The sequence below is a fragment of the Panthera onca genome, chromosome A2, assembly GCF_046562875.1.
Source record: "Panthera onca isolate mPanOnc1 chromosome A2, mPanOnc1 haplotype 2, whole genome shotgun sequence".
NCBI lineage: Eukaryota > Metazoa > Chordata > Mammalia > Carnivora > Felidae > Panthera > Panthera onca.
Window position 1 is genome coordinate 21,521,636 of NC_138340.1, and position 21,477 is coordinate 21,543,112.

Consider the following 21,477-nt stretch of genomic DNA (forward strand, 5'->3'; position numbering starts at 1 on the left):
CTGTAGAGAAAAGTAAACATAGAATAAAAGCCACTGAAGTCCCTCTGAGAACTGACAGGAAGAGAGCAACTAAATAGAAATGCCCACAATCTCTGAGAGACCACCTAAAACCGGGAGCCCACGCTGGGTCCAGACAGGGAACAATGACAGTGGGGTTCTCAGATCAGGTCAGGAACTGTGTAAGTGCTCGCATGTGATTTTTAAGCAGTGTTTTTTTTCCCCCTCCAGCTTCTGTCATAGATTTAGTGTTCATGTTGCTTAAAAATGGCATCATACAAAAAACCTTATACATGGCTGTAAGCTCAATCATCAACAGAGGTAGTAAACAAAGGAACTCCTAAGAATAGCTTTTAAAATGGATCAAAGTGTGACTGTACATTCAAAACCCTAGAGCCACGTAATCATCCCCAAAATGAACTGTTTTAATTTAAAAAAGCTTAAAAACACAATGACAATGAAGCACTGATGTGCCTTAGGCACAGTCCCAAATCAGTGCTGACTTAAAGCTATGTCCTCTCTTTCCAAGAAAGGGAAAGCAGAGAACAAAGTTCACTCTACAATGGGAAGGAACAGAACAAAAAGAAAACAACCATAAGGATGCTTTCCAGCAGCCTAGATTATTCTTTGTTTTCAGGCCACACCACTGGAAATGCTTATTCTTCTTACAGGAGTCTTTTCTTCACAACCTTTATTTTTTTTAAAACTGCAATCTGCTGACCAACAGATGCCCACATTTCCACTGGCAGGAGAGCCACTTCTGTGCAGTGTTTGCTTCCTCAGTGTGGGTCCTCCTTCCCTGAAAGTGCAAAGAGAGCAAGCCGACGTCTGCAGGGCCCGGAGCCCCAGGACCGTGTCAGCGCCACTTGCAGAGTGGGGAGAAGGATTCGCTGCATTTGTGCTTCAAAGACACAGCTCACTTTGGTTGTCCTTCTCAGTTGGCAAACTGCTCATAGAAAGCAAACTTGATCCTCTCTATGTGATGGCAGAGTTTGATGGCAGGGCCCAATTTTAAGTCCATGCATTCTTGAACAGTGGGAAGGGTAAGGAGCAATAGGGCCTGCCCATCAATTTCCTGTTAAGGCATAAAATACAAATTATCTATGATGTGCACATGGATGGCAGCTCCATCAAGTCAGCCCCTGTTCACTTTGGCTTGTGTCAAAATCAGAGTCCCTGTGCTTTCCTTTATAATTCTTCCCCTTTAAACAAGTATCACACAGTTTCTCCTAAGTGCCCCTCACAGTCCTCCATACTAATGAGTCTTCAGAATTAATGACAAACTTTTACCAAGGATAAGAAACCATTCTACACTTTTTGCTCTGCAGAAATTCAATAAACAAACTAGTTTTGTAACTGGCAACTAGATGTGCCAAAGAAACATCTCTTTAGAGAACTCTTTCTAAAACTGAAAGAAAATATTAATTATAAATTTCAACATTTTCCTACTCTGTAACATTCATAAAAGGCTGATGAGCTCTTCAAACATGGTCAGTTTGGAATCTCCCCAATTATCCAAACAAAATTTAATTTAGTATTTATTTAAGGTCACAGACTATTCGTTTCAGAAAACTTGCCTCCAAACTGATCACCACTTTAGATTCTAACACATTATAGATGTTAATTATTTTTAAAAACAAGCAAGTCATTCTTTTGGAAAAGAGCACAATTAAGCATGGCATGCTTGATTTTAAGCCATTTAAACATTTGGGGGATGGAAACAAAGTCTTAGGAAAAATGGCAATGCAATGATAATCTGCTTCAACTGTGGAACAAGTCAGCTCAATAGCCTTTTATAATCATCTTTCGGGGCGCCTGGGTGGCTCAGTCGGTTGAGCGTCCGACTTCGGCTCAGGTCACGATCTCGCGGTCTGTGAGTTTGAGCCCCGCGTCGGGCTCTGTGCTGACAGCTCAGAGCCTGGAGCCTGTTTCGGATTCTGTGTCTCCCTCTCTCTGACCCTCCCCTGTTCATGCTCTGTCTCTCTCTGTCTCAAAAATAAATAAACGTTAAGAAAAAAAAATTAAAAAAAAAATAAATAAAAATAAATAAAATCATCTTTCTACTACTCGTAAAAGAGGAAATACATTTCTTTCCTTTTGGATAGAAATATTTTTCTTCTGACTTGTAAATAAATTGCTGTTACATCCATAGTCCTTTGCAAAAGAGACAAATTAATGAACATCAAAGGTCTCTAAAATTACCTGGTCTAGAAATATTCTTGCTAATGGAGCACAGTCGGTGGATCTGATGAACCGAACAACATCTGCCACACTCCACTTCAGGGGGTTACTGTCCAGATGAAGCCTTTCAGCAACTTCAATCCTTATTTCCTTCAGTCCCCATAACAAAAGCAAACCAAAAGATGTCAGAGCTATTTTATTCTAAAAAAAAAAAAAAGTCTCTCTATAGAAATCCATAACCCTTTGAGGCAAGATTTAAAGTGGTTTTAGGGCATGATTTCTCCCAGCAAAGATGGCCAAGGTCCATATACGTTAGGTATTCAGGAAATATTTGTCTTTGATAATAAGAAATACCAATGGGGAAGAATTTATCTCGAAGTTTCAGCACAAATAATTTGGACAATTTAACAGAGAAAAATGGTTTTTAAATCTCCCATTTGTTCCTTGGTCTATTTCAACTCAGTCTCTGGTAGGGTGCTGAAGCAAATGGGATGCTACTTGGGAAGAGAGAAGGCTTAACTAAATCATAAGGAGAAATCATTTACTGCTTCAGTTCATGCAATACATTTAAAATACAGTTTTATTTTTTTAATATATTTATTTTTTAATTAATTAATTTATTTATTTATTTATTTATTTATTGAGAGAGAGAGAGAGAGAGAGAGAGAGAGAGAGAGAATGAATATCCCAAGCAGGCTCCACACCGTCAGCATGTAGCCCAATGTAGGGCTTGAACTCATGAACTGTGAGATCATGACCTGAGCCGAAACCAAGAGTCAGACACTGAACCACCCAGGTGCACCTACAGCCCAGTTTTAAAACAGTAACTTAACTGCCATTCTTATAGTGTGTATGTTACGTAATATGCATGTATGTGTATGTTAAATACACCAAACAAAATAGTTTAACAAGAATCAAAAGGATAAATAACTTGTTTCTACAGGACCATATATATTATTAAAAAAAAAAGGGCAGTTTTCCCTAAACTAAATGACAGGCTACTACAGATAAATTAGCAATGAAACTTTTTTTGTTTTTTTTTTTACTTAAAATAAGCAGCCACTGAAATAAATGGAATGACAACATCATTAACAATCATTTCTCAGAGGGCAAGTCTAGAGAGAGAAAAAAATGACAGTGCATTTTAAAAATGGTACCTTTGGTGAAGGAGGTTTATTCTCATCATCAGAAAATGAAAAAGTGCGAAGCTCCCTTTTTCTCCGTTGTCTGTCTGGAGGCAGTGATGTAGATATCTCACTTTGGGTGGGAGAGGAAGAGCATGACTTTTTTTCGGACGTTTCTGACTCTTCCTGTAGCTCGTCCTGTTGCTCAGATGTACTGCCCTCACTTAGGGAATCATCATCTCCTTCATCTGGATCATCCTCATCTTCACCTCCACTTCCCTAGAGGAAATGGGAGAGAAAAGTCTCACTGAAATTCAAGACAAACCAGCTCTCAGGTCACAAAACCACCTTCTATTGAGCAGGGATCTGAGTTAGAGAGGCCTGCAGGTGTTCCTTCTGTGTCTGGACTACAGAGCAGTAAATCTCGGCTTCTAGACAAGACGGTACCTCACAGATCTCATACCTGGGGCGAGCCCGCTGGGGTGTTATCAACAGATGCAGAGGAGCGTTTCTTCTTATGGACAAAAACATTTTTCCGTCTCTTCCTTCTCTTACTGGCTTTTTTCAGGGCACATGCTAAGTTACTATGCCCACCAGGTGGCCTTCCGATTCTTTTATTTTTCTTCTTTCCATAATAGTGTGCTAAATGTGAATGACAAAGAAAAATGAGACAACTTCATGACTTCTGTACACCTCGCACTGCAAGAGATTCTACTAGCACAGCAGAAAACAGGTACAGTGTATTTGATTAAGGTTAAACTCCATCCTGTGGAGTAATCTCATCTGTCCAGATCTTAAATGTATAGTATAATTAGTACTAACAAATGCATAAACCTGAATTAACCTTCCCCCTATGAAGATACAGAATGTCTCCATCAACCTAGGAAGTCCCCAGGGTCCCTTCCCAGTCAGTCCCCCTCACCAGAAGCAACCACAACTGTATTCTAATTTCTGTTGGTATAGATTAGTTTTGCCTCATCTATGGAACCATTCAGTAGATACTTTAGGGACAAGGTTTCTTTCACTCAGCATAATGTTCCTGAGTTTCACCTATGCTGCAGTACGTATAAATAGTTCATTCTCTTCTATTGATGAACAGCATTCCATTGTATAGAATATACTAGTTTAACTATTCTCCTGTTGACAGGCATCTTGGCTGTTCCCAGGTTCTGGCTGTTATTATGTGCCAATGAACATTCTTGTACAGGCTTTTGGTGGGCATGTTTTCACTTTCCTGGAGTAAAACTGCTGGACCATACCATAGATGTATGGAACTGCCAGTTTTCTAAAAGGGTTACATAATTTGACATCCCAACCAGCAATGTATGAGTTGCTCTACACCTCTGCCAACTTGAAGGACTGTCAAATCTTTTTCATTTTAGCCAATCTAGTGGATGTGCAGTAATTTCTCATTATAGATTAGATCTGCATCTCCCCAGACGAATGGTATTGGCATGTTTTCATGTGCTTATTGGCCATGTGTGTATCTTTTTTGTGAAGTGCCTATACAAGCTTTTTATTCATTTTTAGAATGGTTTTCTCTTTTTGCTTTTTTATTGAGATATAATTCACGATATAAAATCCATCATTTTAAAGTGTACATATTCAGTGATTTTCAGTATATTCAGTATGTTGTGTGACAATCACCACTATCTAATTCCAGAACATTTTCTTTTTAATTTTTAAAAAATTGAGGTAAAAGTCGCATACAATTAACCTATGTTCAAATGCACAATTGGTGGCATTTAGCTTATTCACAATGTCGTACAACCACCAGCTTTCTGTTGCTGCCACACTTCTCTTACTACTGAGTTGTGGGAGTATTTGCTCTATTCTGGAGAGGAATTCTCTGAGAAGTTTTTAATTTTGGTGATTTCTTCCTTTATGTTAGTGCATCCTCTCTAAGAAATCTCTCCTTACCCCAGGATCTTGAGGCTATCTTATTTTCTTCTAGAAACTTTATAGTTTTAGCTTTTTACACTAGGTCTGTGATACACCTTGAATTAGTTTTCATATACAGTGAGGTAGGGGCCAAGGAGTTTTGTTCTTGTTTTTTGGATTTGGAAATCTAATTGTACCAGTACCATTTGTTGAGAGAATTTCCCTTCCCTGTTACGTTTTTCATCTTTGCTGAAAATCATGTAACCACATAAACTTGGGTCTATTTGTGGGCTCTCTGTTCTGTCCCATCACTGTGTGTAACTATTTAATCAATACCCCACTACTGATAACTAAACCTTTGTAGTAAAACTTGAAGTCAGAGTAAGTTCTCCAACTTTATTCTTCTTTTTCAGGATTGTTTTGGCTATTCTAGATCCTGTGCATTTTCATATAAATTTTAGAATACAAAGACAAGTCCAAAAATGAACCATATATATTCTAATTTTAAATATATATGTTACCTATTAAAGTAGTAACAAAATAGAATGTAATTTTTTGGGGGCGCCTGGGTGGCGCAGTCGGTTAAGCGTCCGACTTCAGCCAGGTCACGATCTCGCGGTCCGTGAGTTCGAGCCCCGCGTCAGGCTCTGGGCTGATGGCTCGGAGCCTGGAGCCTGTTTCCGATTCTGTGTCTCCCTCTCTCTCTGCCCCTCCCCCGTTCATGCTCTGTCTCTCTCTGTCCCAAAAATAAATAAAAAACGTTGAAAAAAAAAAAAAAAAAAAAGAATGTAATTTTTTGTAAAAAATGAATTCTAAAGTATATAAATCCATTTGGTATCACTCAAATTACTAACTGGGAAAAATTATAAACACTCTCTCCAAAGTCTAGGCTTATATCATTACGAAAAATAAATTTAGACAAAAAGCATAATAAAATCCACATATCTTCCATAAGCTCAAAGTGACATACATGTATTTAGAGAACAGATATATTTCACTTAGATACTAATACCTGCAATATGCTAAACTTAGTGCTGAATTTGACACAATAATAAGCCAAGACAATCCCTGCTTTTAAGTCCAACAAATATAAATAGAAACAACAAAGTTAGGCTCCTATATGACCTTGTGATTCAAACATTGATTAGCAAGCTCATCATGCTAAATGACCTCAGCTCAGCAGCATCAAACACAGTGTCTCAGAGCTCGCTGGAAAAGCAGACACATTTAGATCCCAGATACCCACAGACCTGATGAATCAGAACTTTCATTTTAACAAGATCCTCCGCTGATCTGCATGCATGATAAAGCTTAAGAGGCACAGGATTAGAGGTCCCTAAAAGAAATCTTCAAATTTAACAAGGTAAAATCTTCCTCTGTATTAAGTCTCCCAAGTGACATCAGGGCTTGCAAAATTTAAGGAAGGGTAGGATCAGAATTTTGTCTTTGGGCAACAATGCCATGACAAGGCTCCAAATTGGAAATTTCATCTTGTATGACTTTTTTTTTTTTTTTTTTTTTTTTTTTTGGGTACAGTTTCACATGGGAGAAGATAAGCAATGAGAGGGAACAGGTGTTGTTTTGACAGTTCTGAGTCAGGCCCGCAGCCACCTCCTCTCCTGTTATTGATGCCTCCCAACTACCCAGGCTTCTGTGCCGCTCCCGGCAGACTCGAGGCACGCTTTGGCTGCCCCCTGCCCGGAGCACTCTCACCCTACGGTCTACATAGCTGGCTCTCTTGCTTCCTTTGGCTTGTTACCTTGCATGAAGACCTCTCTAGCCATCTGTGAACAGCAACCCACCCTAGCCTTCCTCACACCCCTACTTCGCTTAAGTTGCTTCACTTTTCTCCACGGTACCTATCTCTATTTGTTCACTTGTTTATTATCTATCTCCCACATTAAAATGTAAACTCAATGAGGACAGGAATTTTCTTTTTCTTTACTGTAGCATCCCAATCTCAGTGCTAGAACAGTGGTGGCACACAGTAGACACATAATAAATACTCGCACACTGTATGAATGAATTACATATCCTATTCAATGCAACAGCTAATTTATATACATACTGTATGTGAAAGTTAGCAAACTTGGGCTTGTGGGCCAAATCTGGTTCATGGCCTCGAGCTTAAAATGGCTTTTCCATCTTTAAAAGTGTTTTTTAAAAAGTAAAAATAAAACTGAGAAGAATATGCAATAGAGATCATCTGACCAACAGCCTAAAATATTCATTATCTGGCCCTTTACAGAAACAGTTTGCATACCTCTGCTATAGGTGAAGGTCTGCAAAATAAAAACTTTCCAAGATATAAAGTATGGCCAGCTGTTATAGTTAACAAGTTTGAAAAACCTGACTCACTATATTTGGTCTTTGTAAGCACAGAGCAGTTCTCAGAACACTTGTCCAGAACCATCCGTGGGCCGAAGAGATTAGGACAGCACTCCAGTTTGATGCAGGTTTGCCGGCAGAACTCGGTCACCCGGTCCGCTGTCTTCACTACCTCAACAGTAGCCCGGTAACTCTTTCCTTTGTATCTGCCGTGGAAGATGCCAGACACAAAGTTTACTGGGCTGGTGATTACCCAGAAAAAAATCAAGTGCATTCAAAGACCTGAAAAATATCTTTGCTTTTCAGAAGAGTCTATGCCCTTTATAGTCTGAGGATTCTGAATATGAGTTTATGCATATTGTACTTAAATCAAATTTATCACTTTAGTAGCTCTAACAGCTAAGCACTGAATTTTTATAGTAGCAAATAAGACTCTTGTTTTCTAGTTCCTCAGTTTAAGGTTTTCACATAGGTGCTTCTACACTAACTACTAAAAGCAAAGTGACTTCTAGGAAGTCTTTCTTTACCCTTGGGCAGTGATCCTCAGAGCGTGGTCATGGACCAGGTTGACCTGCTAACTGTCCCCCATCCCTGCATGGCAAGACCAGGTCAGAAAACAAGAGCAAATGTTTTTAAACTTTCACAGTAATTTGCAAAAGTAATTTTATGGCTCTTAAATCTAAAAACAAATTATTTTTGCGTTCTATGTCCTTTCAATTTCCTATTCCTTACACCTCATTTTTACCGTATTTCATAACAGTGCTGGCCTACAACAGGATAGAAACTTAAAAAAGAAAACAAACCTGGTCCTTCACCACAAACAGTTGAAGAACTGTCTGAGGGAACATAACTACTCTAACATTATTCATGAAAGAAGGAATTCTATGGCCCATTAAAGACAAATAAGAATAAAGGGCAGAAAAGTCTACTCACTTGGCTTTTAGGACCTCCCCACATCCATGCCACACAGAGTCTTTGTCTAGCTGCAGCTCCCGAAGGACACGACTGGGTTTATAGGCTGCATTGATAAGTAAGGTGAGGACCTGTGCTCCGTTTTTAAAGCCGAAATACGGGTTGGGAATGAGAAAAGCAGACCATTAGAATCTTGCTATCCCCCAGAATGTCATTTAGGAGATACACACCCTCTTAGACCTTCAAAACATTATTATGGTCAGGAAGAAATAGGCACCATGAATTAAAAACTACTCTGGCACATGCTTCTAAATCCTTTGCCAGTCATGGTATACACAGAAGCTCGGCCTCCCCAGACCTTGCCCTGCCATCCCACGGACTAAAAATCCCAACAGTCTTTTTAGCTGTTGTGCGCAGCGCACGGCGGCTGGCTGGAAAGCTCAGGAGGTACAGCCGGTGAGCAGCTGTCTCATGGTCCCGTGAGCGCCACACAGCCTCTGACTCCCAGACGATGCCCCTGCTTATCCTTGCACAGCGCTCAGGTGGCCTCTGACAAAAGACCTGTCTATGCTGGCAGAGTGAACCTGCTGCTGTATATGGAGAAATGCTTAGGTGATATTCCCTCGGAAGCAAAAGTAATGATGTGTCTGGTTTGTGGAACAATACATAAAAAGAGTGAGCTGCTTCCAATAACCCCAGAGTTGCCACATTTATGGAGGGCGGACTCTTGTGTACACGAGTCTCTGAGGCTGCTGTGAAATCCCCAAGTTCTCTAGCCCGAGGCAAGAATCTCACCTCTCTGAGGACTAGAACACAGTTCCCAGGTCCTACACATTGAGGCAGCTCAGCGATTCTTCCTTTGTTCAGATATGGCCCTGAGAAGCAACGGTGGTTGAAGTATATCTTTGGACAGCAGTATTTTCCATTGATCATAACTGGGGAGTGAAGAGAAATGAATGTTTACAATGGTCATTTTCCACTCTGTCTTTCCAAAATTGGGTTACTGGGGGGGGGGGGGGGGGGGAGGGGAACAAGCTTATCCACCATTACATATTCTGAAGCTTAGGGTTGTCTGAGTGTGCCTTGAAATGCCTTATCCTTATGACAGCTCCATCGCGGAGCTTATCCCTCTGCCCAAATCAAGCACCGACCTGAATTATCTGCAGATTACCTTCAGGGTTAATTCAACACTGTTCCAGAGTCCCACATGGCTATCAATAAAGGAAGTGAAGGACTGACTTTAAGAACCCATGGTGATTCTTGATGATCAGCTATTCAATAATCTATTTTGGAAAAGTTTCTAGACAGTGATAGTGAATCTTTTCCAAAACTACAGTTTGTCCCCTTAAAACCCACCAAACTAGCATGTTGGCAATGTTCTTTCCATGAGGTGGATACCCTCCCATGTCTGGGACTCCTCAGAGGGCTGAAAGTGTACTATGAACACATCTCTAAGTTCTTTAAGTACCGTGGGGTCTAAGTGTGCCTAGAGACCCCTCTTCTCAACTATTTTTCTGTGTGAATGCTATACTTCAATGTAATGGTTTTTTATTCCTCATCATGTTTGTCAATTCCACTAATAAATAGGAGAGACTCAAAGACACTAGCAAATCTTCCTCTCCACATAAAACGGAGAGAAGCCCTGCTGATGGACACCGGTGGGGAAAGGGCACGCAAGCACTGCCCACTGCTGACAGGATCCTGAAGCACACAACGCTCCCTGCGGAACTAAGGATGCGGTCTTGGCACAGAGATCAGCAGGTCTGTGCCCCCTTCTCCACCTGAACTATGCCACCCACATCCCCCTCTTCAGGATTAAGGCCCGTACGCTCCCTGCTGCTGGCAGTGTTGGCAGCTTATGGCTTTCAGCTGTAAGGCATCCCAGAATTACCCTCTGTCTACCCTCTCACTAGGAGGCACCCTGCCCAAAGTCCCACTCTATGTGAGTGGGCAGGGAGCAGCAGCCCACTTCTAACCACTGACCAAAGAGGGAGTACAAAGGTGTGGCCACCACCCCTCAATTAGGGACAACTCCAAGTGGCCACACCAGCTAAAAGGCTCCCCCACAGGCTGGAAGAAACTTCTGTTACATCCACACTGCAACTCAACTTCTCCCTCTGCCCAATCCTGCTTCCTTTACCTTCCCGCACCCTGGAGCTGTTCCCAAAAAGCACTGCCCAGTGAAACTCCTGCATGCAAATACCAGTCTGACTGTTTCCAAGGTAACCAGAACAATGACAAAACGCAAACCAAAAAGAACATGGCTGAGGTCACTTGAGAAATATTAATGTCTTAATCCTAGAATTTTAGTAGGCATTAGAATAGCCAGTAGCGCATCAAAATTAAAGAGTTACCTTACCTTTTGATACCAAATCAAAACCACAATGAGATATTACCTCATTAGAGATACCTGTTAGAATGGCTATTATCAAAAAGACAAACAAAAAGTGTGGGGGCACCGGGCTGGCTCAGTCGGTAGAGCATGCGACGCTTGATCTTGGGGTTGTAAGTTCCAGCCCCACAAAGGGTATAGAAATCACTTAAAAATAAAATCTTAAAAAAATGAAAAGAAATAACAAGTGTTGACAAGGTGGTGGAGAAAAGAGAACACTGGTACACCATTAGAATGTAAATTGGTACAGCCACTAGGAAAAAGCGTATCAAGGTTCCTCAAAAAGTTAAAAATTGAACTATCATATGATCCAGCAATTCCACTTTGGTTGGAATTTAACTGAAAGAAACAAAAATACTAACTTGAAAGGACATCTGCACCTACTGCTGCCATGTTCAGTGCAGCACTATTTACCACAGTCAAGGCAATGGAAGCTACCTAAGTGTCCATGGATAGATGAATGGACACAGAGTGGAATATTATTCAGCCATTTAAAAAAAGGAAGTCCTGGAACATCTGGGTGGCTCAGTCGGTTAAGCGACCAACTCTTGATTTTGGCTCGGATCATGATCAAGCCCCACGTCAGGCTCTATGCTGACAGTGTGGAGCCTGCTTGAGATTCTCTCCCTCCCTCTACCCCTTCCCCGCTCATAAGCACGTGCACTCTCTCTCAAAATAATAATAATTAAAAATGCAAAAAAAAGGAAGTCCTGCCATTTGTGACACCATGAACAGACCCTGAGTTCACTCCCTAAGTGAAATAATTCAGAAAAAGACAAATATCATATGATGTCACTTGAATGTGGGATCTAAACAACAACAACAACAAAGCCATAACTCACAGATACAGAGAACAGTCTGGTGGTTTCCAGAGCAGGGGCAGGGAGTGGGCGAAATGGGTGAAGGTGGCCAAAAGGTACAACCCTCCCGTTATAAAATATAAATAAGTCCTGGGGAATGTAATGTGCAGCATGGTGAGTATAGTAATAATCCCATGTATTGTACATTTGCATGTTGCTAAGAGAGCAGATCTTAAAAGTTCTCATCACAAGAAAAAAAATGTATAATATGTGGTGGTAGGTATTAACTAGATTTTCTGTGGTGATCATTTTGTAATATATGTAAATATCATATCACTATGTTGCACTGCTAAAACTAATATAATGTTATATGTCACTTTTATCTCAATAAAAAAGTGGGTAATTTTTAAAAAGATATTCACTAATGCTATTCTGCTGGGTACTCAAAAGATACCATTATAGTCAAGTAAGAGTTACCCTAGCAAGCAACAGAAGGATGATTCAACATTAGGAAAAAAAATCTACCACTGAAATGCACCACATTAATAAGCTTAGACAGAAAAATCATATGATCATCCAATGCTAAGGAAAAATTATTTTGTAAATGTGAGCATGTGTTGATGACCAAGGTTCCTAGAAAACCAGAAATAGAAAGGAACTTCTTTAGCAATTACATGCCAGTCACCTATTTAATAGGGAAAGATTAAATACCTTCCCTTTAATATTATGAATAGGGGTACCCGGGTGGCTCAGTCGGTTAAGCGTCCGACTTCAGCTTAGGTCATGATCTCATGGGTCACAAGTTCAAGCCCCATGTTGGGCTCTGTGTGGACAGCTCAGAGCCTGGAGCCTGCTTTGGATTCTGTGTCTCTGTCTCTCTCTGCCCCTCCCCCACTCATGCTCGGTCTCTCTCTCTTTCAAAAATAAACAAACATTAAAAAAAAAAATCAAAAACAGTACTATGAATAAAACAATAGTGCCACTATCACCAGGCGTGTTAAACACAGGGAAAAGCCAGGGTGCCTGGGTGGCTCAGCTGGTTAAGCGTCCGACTTTAGCTCAGGTCATGATCTCACGGTTTGTGAGTTCAAGCCCGGCCCCAGGCTCTGTGCTGACAGCTCTGAGCCTGCAGCCTACTTTGGATTCTGTGTCTCCTTCTCTCTCTGTCCCTCCCCCACTTGTACTCTGTCTCTCTCTGTCTCTCAAAAATAAATAAGTATAAAAAAAATTAAAAAAAAAAAAACACAGGGAAAAGCCTCATAAGGAGCTATCAGAAAATAAAAGTAAGCAAGTATAGCAAACTGGTTATTATACTAAAGTTAATTACTTTTTTATGTGTAAGTGACATAATGAGAAGGCAGTGGGTGGAAGAGACAAAAGTGTGTGTTTTGAACCAAGAAAGATCCAAGTTGTATTTTTGACCCATCTATATTCATAAAGCTGTGTGGCCTCTCTGAGCTTTGATTTCTTTTCTTTTCTAAGCATTTACTAAATACCATCCAAATGCATAATCTGTGCTAGAATACACACAGCCAAGATGCTAAGCATACAACAAGCAAAGGTGGAGCCAAGAACAATTCCAAGGAGAGACCCCCTGACAACAGGCTTTGGCCTCCAGCAATGATTCTTGTTTCATTTATCAGGCATTGCCTCTGGGACAATCTGTTTTTCCAGCGCTGTTTTTTAATTGTGAAATATATACACACAACCTGTATCACAAAAAAGGTTTAAAGAGCAATAAACATCCACCTCCCAACCACACAGCTTAAGAAAGTGCACTGCCTGGGGGCGCCTGGGTGGCTCAGGTCGGTTAAGCGTCCCACTTCGGCTCAGGTCACGATCTCACAGTTCGTGAGTTCGAGCCCCGCGTCGGGCTCTGTGATGACAGCTCAGAGCCTGGAGCCTGCTTCACGTTCCGTGTCTCCCTCTCTCTCTGCCCCTTCCCTGCTCATGCTCTGTCTCCCTCTGTTTCAAAAATAAATAAACATTAAAAAAAAAAAAATTAAAAAAAAAAAAAAAAGTGCACTGCCTGGAAAGCCTCTGGTTCTTTATCTAAACCCAGGAACGAGAATATTGACCTCCAGCGACCTTGGCACCCAAGTGATCAGCAGAGAATAGTTATAAATGGACAGAAATATCATCCTAGAGATAGTTATTAAACTAGATACATCTTGGACAATTGTAAGTCTTTAAAGTCACAATTAAGAGAACCCTCGAGGTATCTGGATGGTTCAGTCGGTTAAGTGTCTGACTTTGGCTCAGGTCGTGATCTCACAGTTTGTGGGTTCGAGCACCGCCATCAGGGCTCTGTGCTGACAGCTCAGAGCCTGGAGCCTGCTTCAGATTCTGTCTCCGTCTCTCTCTGCCCCTCCCCCACTCGCACTCTTTCTCTCAAAAATAAACAAGCAGAAAACATAAAATAAAAAAAAGAGAACCCTCTATGGGGGCGCCTGGGTGGCTCAGTCGGTTAAGTGTCTGACTTCGGCTCAGGTCATGATCTCACGGTTTGTGAGGTCATCATGCTCTGCACTGACGGTGCAGAGCCTGCCTGTGATCCCCTCTCTCTGCCCCTCTCCCACTTTCTCTCAAAATAAATAAATAAACTTAAAAAAAAAAAAAAGGGCCCCCTCTATGAAGCTACATTCTGGGGGCACCTAGCTGGCTCAGTCAGTAAAGCATGCAACTCTTGATCGCAGGGTTGTGAGTTCAAGCACCAGGCTGGGTGTAGCAATTACTTAAAAATAAAACCTTGGGGTGCCTGAGTGGCTCAGTTGGTCAAGCGCTTACTCTTGATTTCAGCTCAGGTCATGATCCCACAGTGGTGAGATCGAGCCCCGAGTTGGGCTCAGTGTGGAGCATGGAGCCTGCTTGGGATTCTCTCTCTCTGCCTCTCCCCTGCTCGTGCTTTCTCTCTCTCTCAAAATAAATAAAATTAAGAAATAAATTAATTAAAATCTTTAAAAAAAAAGTATGAAGCTACATCCTATAAATCAAATGTATTGTTTAAGATATAGCCCATTAAAAGAAAATAAAGGTCCTCCTTTCCATAAGACTGCATACACTTATACCTGAGTCTGTGGAGTTCAGCTCCTGATTCTTCAGGCCCTCATGGACAGTCCTGGAGGATGGTATTCTGAGTCAAGATAACACAACAAAATAGTGAGATAATCCTTATGGTCAGTAAAGTTTGAGGGTTAGTTTCCTTCAAATCTAAGAAGAAAGCAAATGTGGCAGATTGCAAAATGTGTAACAGAAGGTGCTTCCCTGCTCATATTTTTTTTTTTTAACAATTGTTTTTAAAACTATGTACATGGTTTAATGAGCCAACAGACAGTCTGCAGACAGTGCTGTAATACTTCATATTTAAATCAACTTTTTTTCATTCATGTGAACAACAAATTATAGAATTCCTTCTGGAATTCTCAAACCATAAGTAAATTGTTCATTTTTTTCAATAGTCAAAGAACAACCACATTTATTACAAGGGTCTGTTTTCTTCTTTTATTAGCTTCAAAATTAAAGACAAATTATGTTTTACAAATCAGAGAATTATTCTATATGCACCAATCAATGAAAAAGGCTGATTTATCTTTTTGGGAATGCTTTCTGACTAAAACTCTGGATCCGTCTTGGCAACTAAGTCAAGGAGAAGTCCGGGACCGGATTTTTGACACTGCTATCTCACTTCTCTGCCTGGGACTGAAGTCTGTGGCCTTTCTCTCCACTTCTGCTGTCCGTTTTATTACTCACACCGCCACAGAAATAGCCATAACTTACAGAGAATCTGCTCTTGATTGAATTGTGTCCCCTTAAAATTCACTTGTTGTGTCTCTTAGCCCCACTGTGACTGTGTCTGGAGATAGAACGCTTATGAGGTAAATAAAGGCAGGACTCTGATCTAGGAGGGCTGGCTCTCCCTTCCAGCTGGTGCCACCATGTGAGGATGCATGGGAAGCTGACAGTCTGTAGGGAGAGCCAAGCCAGGAATGGAATCAGGCTGGCACTTTGATCTCGGACTTCCCAGCCTGCACAACTAGGAGAAAATAAATTTCTGTTGTTTGAGCCATCCAGTCCATGGTATTCTGTTATGGCAGCTTGAGCAAACTAATATAGACTTGAAAACCCAGCATCTGGAAACACGCATGTATGTGTATTTTTAAGGCACCACTAATTAAATAAATGCCTCCCAAAAGCTGTGTATGAAGGTATGCTACAAAGGGTTCCCCAATGGGACACCAAGTCACCCCTTTGAGTGCACCTTTTCTTATAGAGCTGCTGTCTTCCACCTCAAGGTTTTTTTCACTGTGACAAGTCATATCCTAATTTATAATTTCTGTTCTTCCGTAACAAATAACAGCACAGAGATTCTATTTCCTCTCTTATTCAAATGCCTTCAGGCTTTAAAAGCCAAAGAAGACCCAATGGGGGGAACATCTTGAGAAGGTATTTTACCCTTTTGTATACAATGCCATTTTAGAGAACATATATGCTGTAAGGAAAAATATGTAACCTAACAAAAGCTGAATTAAAGAATTATGCTTCCACCTGAGAAAATAACACATGAGATATACTCTCTGAAATAGTGATTTCTTTTTCTAGATACTCTAATTTTCAAATGTCAATTATTTAAACATACTATTATACTATTCTATTACTTACTGTTTTTCTGGTTGAACCACTGCAATTTTCCTCTGTTTCTGGACTGTAAGAAGAAAACAAAACTATAAATGTCAAGAAAAACAAACAGACAAAAGAATAGTGTCTATATGTATTAAGCTAACATTAGCACATTTAAAAACCTGGTCATTGTGTATATTTAACTAGTAAGTACTATGAATTAAGTGCTGATATGTCTGAATATCTAGACTGAGGCACATTTTCTGGGTACGAAGAGTCTTTACACAAAGACCAAAAATAATATTTTCAAGGCTCACAAGTCAGTTGACTCCTATGAATATTTTCTACACAGGAAAAGATATTCAAAAGAAAAACTGATTTCAGCAAGGATGCCAGGACCATTCAATGGGACAAGTACAGCCTTTCCAACAAATAGTGCTGGGAAAACTGACTACCCACAGTAATGAAGTTGGACTCTTACCTTACACCATATACAAAAATTAACTCAAAATGGATCAAAGACCTAAACATAAAGGCTAAAACTATAAAACTCTTAGAAGACAACATAGGGAAAATCTTTCATGACATCAGATTTGGCAATGATTTTCTAGACATGACACCAAAAGCGCAGGTGACAAAAGAAAAAATAAATTGGACTACATTAAGAGTTAAAACTCCTGTGCGTCGAGAGAGAGAGAAAAGGCAACCCACAGAATGGGGAGAAAATATTTGCAAGTCACATATCTGATAACGAAGGTATTAATATCTAGAATATGTAACAAAATCCTACAACTCAACAACACAACAACAAAAAACAATTAAAAAATGGGCAGAAGACTTGAACAGACATTCCTCCGAAGAAGATATACCAATGTCCAATAAGCACACGAAAAGATACTCAACATTGCTGATGATCGGGGAAGTACAACTCAAGACCACAGTAAGATACCACCCTACATCTACCAGCATGGCTATTATAAAACACAAATAAAAAACCCAGAAAGTAACAAGGGTTGGGGTAGTGAGAAGAAAGGAGAATCCCCGTACACTGTTGGTGGGGATGTAAGATGGTGCAGCCACTTCAGCCAACAGTCTAACAGTTCCTCAGAGTGTTAAACACAGAGTTATACTCGAGAAATGAAAACATGTGTCCACATAAAAACCTGTACACAAATGTTCACAGCTGCATTTTTCATAATGACTTAGGAACGGAAAACAACCCAAATGGCCACTGACTGATGCCTGGATAAAGAAAATGCGGCATATCACTACAATGGAATAGTATTAAAACATATGAAGGAACGCAGTACTGAGAACACACTGCCACATGGATGAACTCTGAAAACATCATGCTGAGCAAAGGAAGCCAGTCATAAAAGATCATACATCATTTGGCTCCACAGGAAATGTCCAGAATAGGCAAATCTATATAGTAGAAAACAGTAGAGAAGTAACTACCTAGGGCTGGGGGGGACAAAGAGGTGACTGCCAAGGGGTACAGGGTTTCCTTCTGAGATGATGAAAATATTGTCAAATTTACTGCGGTGATAGTTGTACAACTCCATGAACGTACTAAAAACCACTAAATAACAGGATCAAATTTTATGTTACGTAAATGCTATCCCAATAGAGCTGTTTTTAAAATGGTGGTGGGTGCCTGGGTGGCTCAGTCAGTTAAGTGTCCGGCTCTTGATTTCGGCTCAGGTCATGATCTCTCGGTTCGTGGGTTTGAGCCCCGCGGAGGGTTCTGCATTGACAGTGCAGAGTCTGCTTGGGATTCTGTCTCCCTTTCTCTCTGCCCCTTCCCTGCTTGGGCACGCTCACTCGCTCTCAAAAATAAACAAACTTTATGGGATGGGATGTCACTTTTAAGATTAGGTTACAAAAACACCCTGGCTTCTACCTTCCTCAACCTTGCTCTGTTCCCTGGCTGGTTCTGATGGAAGCCAACTGCCCTGCTGCGGGCTCCCCGACGAAGAGGTCCACATGGCAAGAAACTGAGGGAAGACTCCCACCAACAGCCAGCGAGGACCTGAGGCCCTCAGTCCAAAAGCCACGAGGAAGTGAGTCTTGTTAACAACCATCTGAGTACACTTGGTGGCAGAGCCTCCCTGCCTTGAGCCCTAAGATGACTGGGGTCCTGGCTGATACCCTGACTGCAGGCTCATAAGGGGCCTGGATCCAAAGCACCCAGCTATGTTGTGCCCACATTCTTGACCCACAGAAACTGTTCAGGCAATCCAGGCAGGTTGCAATAAGTGATTTCCCTATGTAGTAATAAACAATCAGAACACCACTCTGCTTTTCTCTGAAATGTCCACATTCATCCTAATTGATGGCAGCCACACGACAGATTAGTTAACAATCAACCCCTTGGCCCAGAAATAGACCACTACCTCGTGCTCGGCGAGGGGCGCTGAGGGGATGGCCATTGGTTTCACACCAGCCCAAAGGAAATATATCCATGGATTCCACACTCACAATACATTCAGGTATGGGCTTCTGAGAACCTGTTTAGATTAAAAAAAAAATTTTAGACCATTAAATAGCCTTCTTCATAAAGTACTTCCTGGACAATGTTCTACTGTTGCAATAATGCAGACACAAAGTCTTTCGATAAGTTCCTTTTACACAGAATTCATACTTGTTCATGTGTAACAAACATTAAGAAAAAAGGGTAAACCATCCCCTACGCATAACTGTATAAAAATGAAAGTGGGGAGCAAATACACAGAATGACCCCTAGTTACGGAACGGCAAATAGGCAACTGGAACTAACAGTAGAAACACTCGGCTGAATGACAAATACAGTCAGTTCCACGCAATAACTGGGAAACAAAAGGCAGCAGGGGCAGCTCCACACACTAAGAACATTGGTTCTGGTACTCATAGACTGTGGGTGCCAATCAGGAAGTGAGGCTGCCCAGCAGGGACTACACAGAAGTCTGTATTCAATACCATCCTTGACATCTGCATTAAATATCAAGTCTACAAACCAGAAACAGTAGGTACCAAGTCTGACTGTTTGGTAGCCGAACAAAAAAAGAAACCCAGGCCATATTCAGTAATTGCAGCTGAGTGCTCACGTAACGCTCTCCAGCCACAAACCCATTCAATCACTGAATATTACTTTCAGTATGTCTTTTCTATTTTACATACACTTTGGTTCTATTGGTTAGGGCAAACAAAATATTCTCTCTTAAATAAGCTACGTGTGAATGCTCATGCTCATATATTCTGGTGACATTAAAACACATGCCACTTGCCTTATACTTTCCCTTCAAGAAAACAGGACTCTGCAGTGAAGGCTTTTTATTTACATTCATTTCCTAAAATTTGAAACTCAAGGACTTGAAACTCAAGTTTTTAGCTAAGAATCTTGCATTACAAATTACAAGTCTCTGGGGCGCCTGGGTGGCTCAGTCCGACTTCAGCGTCCGAGTTAAGCGTCCGACTTCAGCTCAGGTCATGATCTTGCAGTCCATGAGTTCGAGCCCCACGTCCGAGCCTGGAGCCTGCTTCAGATTCTGTGTCTCCCTCTCTCTCTGCCCCTCCCCCACTCATGCTCTGTCTCTCTCACTCTCAAAAATGAATAAATGTTAAAGAAAAATTTAAAAAAAACCAGAACAACAAATTACAAGTCTCTGAGCAAGGCCCCTATTTAGCTAATTGACTAAGTCTAACAAGTCACATCACAGGGGTAAACAGGAAGGCTCAGAAGAGTGGGCCACAGGAAGGCTTCTCAGGAGTGTGGCACTTACCCTCCAGCTGGAGCCATACGTAGGAGCCTCTCACTGCAGTAATGGTGGCAACGCACACTTCTTCGGGGAGAAGAGGGTTCACTGCCTCAAGCTTCATATTCTCCTTAAATTCATGCTCAGTAATTGACTAGAAAATATTTGAATCAAATCCAAACACATACTCAGTATTAACTCGTGCTGATCCGAGAGATTTATTATTCCAAGTAATATTTAACCCTAGAGTAACACTTAAAGCTACAAATGTATTTTGCTTTGTTTCTTAAAGAAGCAAAGGAAAACTGTCTGTCTCTCTTGGTGTTATAAGCAGTATGGTCTTTAAGGTCAGGTATACCCATATTACTGCTACCTGTATGACCTCACTCAAGCTGTGGAACCTCTTTTTGCCTGAGTTTTGTCATCTGTCAGATGACCTTGAGAACATTACCTCACTGGGTTATTATGAGTTTTTAATAAATAAAGTACCTAAGGCTCTGTGCCCTGAACCAATTGGCTCTCACCCATGGCTGGTTTGCTTCCCTTCCACAAAGGGCTCTAACACACGATAGATAAGCTGCCTGGTTCCTACTTCCGTGTAGATCATGAAAGTCAGTCAGGATAAATGACACTTATGAACAGAAGGAAAATACGTGTTTTTAAAATCTGCAGCTTCTGGGTCAAAACGGAGAACTGAATTTCCGTATTTGATTATTCTCTCTTCCTTCTGACAGCACTAAAACTAAAGTGGGGTTTTTGTTTTGTTTTTTTACATAAACCTACTAGTATGGATGTAACGGGAGACAACAGCAATGTTTTATAAGCTAAAATTTAGAACAGTATCTAGAACTAATTTGTTGAAAACATTTAAGAAGCACTTAGGTCATGTCTCCACACCCCAGGGAAACTATCCCATTTCTTCCTGTATATGAGATGAGATTTATCTTTCAGAGATGATAGGACACAAGACTCCAGGGCAGAAGGACACAGGAACCACTGAGGGCATGTATGCAGCACCCAAAACAGGGGTTTGCACGTGGGATGCTGAGAGGTCCAGCCCTCGCCTCTACCCTCCAGGCAGGGATTGGAAAAGACTTCTTATGGTAATATGACAAGCCCGGGAAGAAACACGTGAAGATACGTTAGGAGTCTCCAACAAATGGCCAGCCAGACCCCACCCTAAAGAGAACTTTAGGGTTGACAATCCCCACCAACATGCTCAGAACTTCCAATCAGCTTTATCTATTTTTAGTCCCCCATTCTCAAATAGGAGCAAACCACCAAGCATTATCAGACATCTAAAAATATGAAAGCTAGAGACCAAAATAGACAAAACAAGCAACATGGAGAAAACTTCTTATGCAAGAAGAAAATTTCTCAAAAGGCAGGGGTAATTAACATCCTCTGAGTGATAAGAAAAACTATCACATCCTTAAAACAAGAATAGCACACTGCTAAAAATAAATATTCAGAGAACAGAAATAGTTCTGGAAAATTAAAAAATGTGATAT

The 21,477-nt window shown here is 40.9% G+C and overlaps 1 protein-coding gene across 16 annotated transcripts in view; it reads right to left on the reverse strand.

The window, feature by feature from the left end:
- Nucleotides 1-401: 401 nt before the first annotated feature.
- SFMBT1 (Scm like with four mbt domains 1) overlaps nt 402-21,477 on the reverse strand; it is a 128,187-nt gene continuing 107,111 nt past the window's right edge. For 15 of the 16 annotated variants that reach the window (XM_078442961.2, XM_078442964.2, XM_078442960.2 and 12 more), the window contains 11 exons: nt 19,994-20,120; nt 18,629-18,742; nt 16,275-16,317; nt 14,684-14,754; nt 9,219-9,358; nt 8,445-8,554; nt 7,542-7,717; nt 3,766-3,944; nt 3,336-3,581; nt 2,200-2,328; nt 402-1,072 (listed from right to left, as the gene is read on the reverse strand). In XM_078442961.2, coding sequence (XP_078299087.1) covers nt 932-1,072; nt 2,200-2,328; nt 3,336-3,581; nt 3,766-3,944; nt 7,542-7,717; nt 8,445-8,554; nt 9,219-9,358; nt 14,684-14,754; nt 16,275-16,317; nt 18,629-18,742; nt 19,994-20,120 — 1,476 coding nt within the window. In that variant the 3' untranslated portion in view covers nt 402-931. The remainder of the gene's footprint in view (nt 1,073-2,199; nt 2,329-3,335; nt 3,582-3,765; nt 3,945-7,541; nt 7,718-8,444; nt 8,555-9,218; nt 9,359-14,683; nt 14,755-16,274; nt 16,318-18,628; nt 18,743-19,993; nt 20,121-21,477) is intronic. The other variant, XM_078442967.2, reaches the window with a different exon arrangement.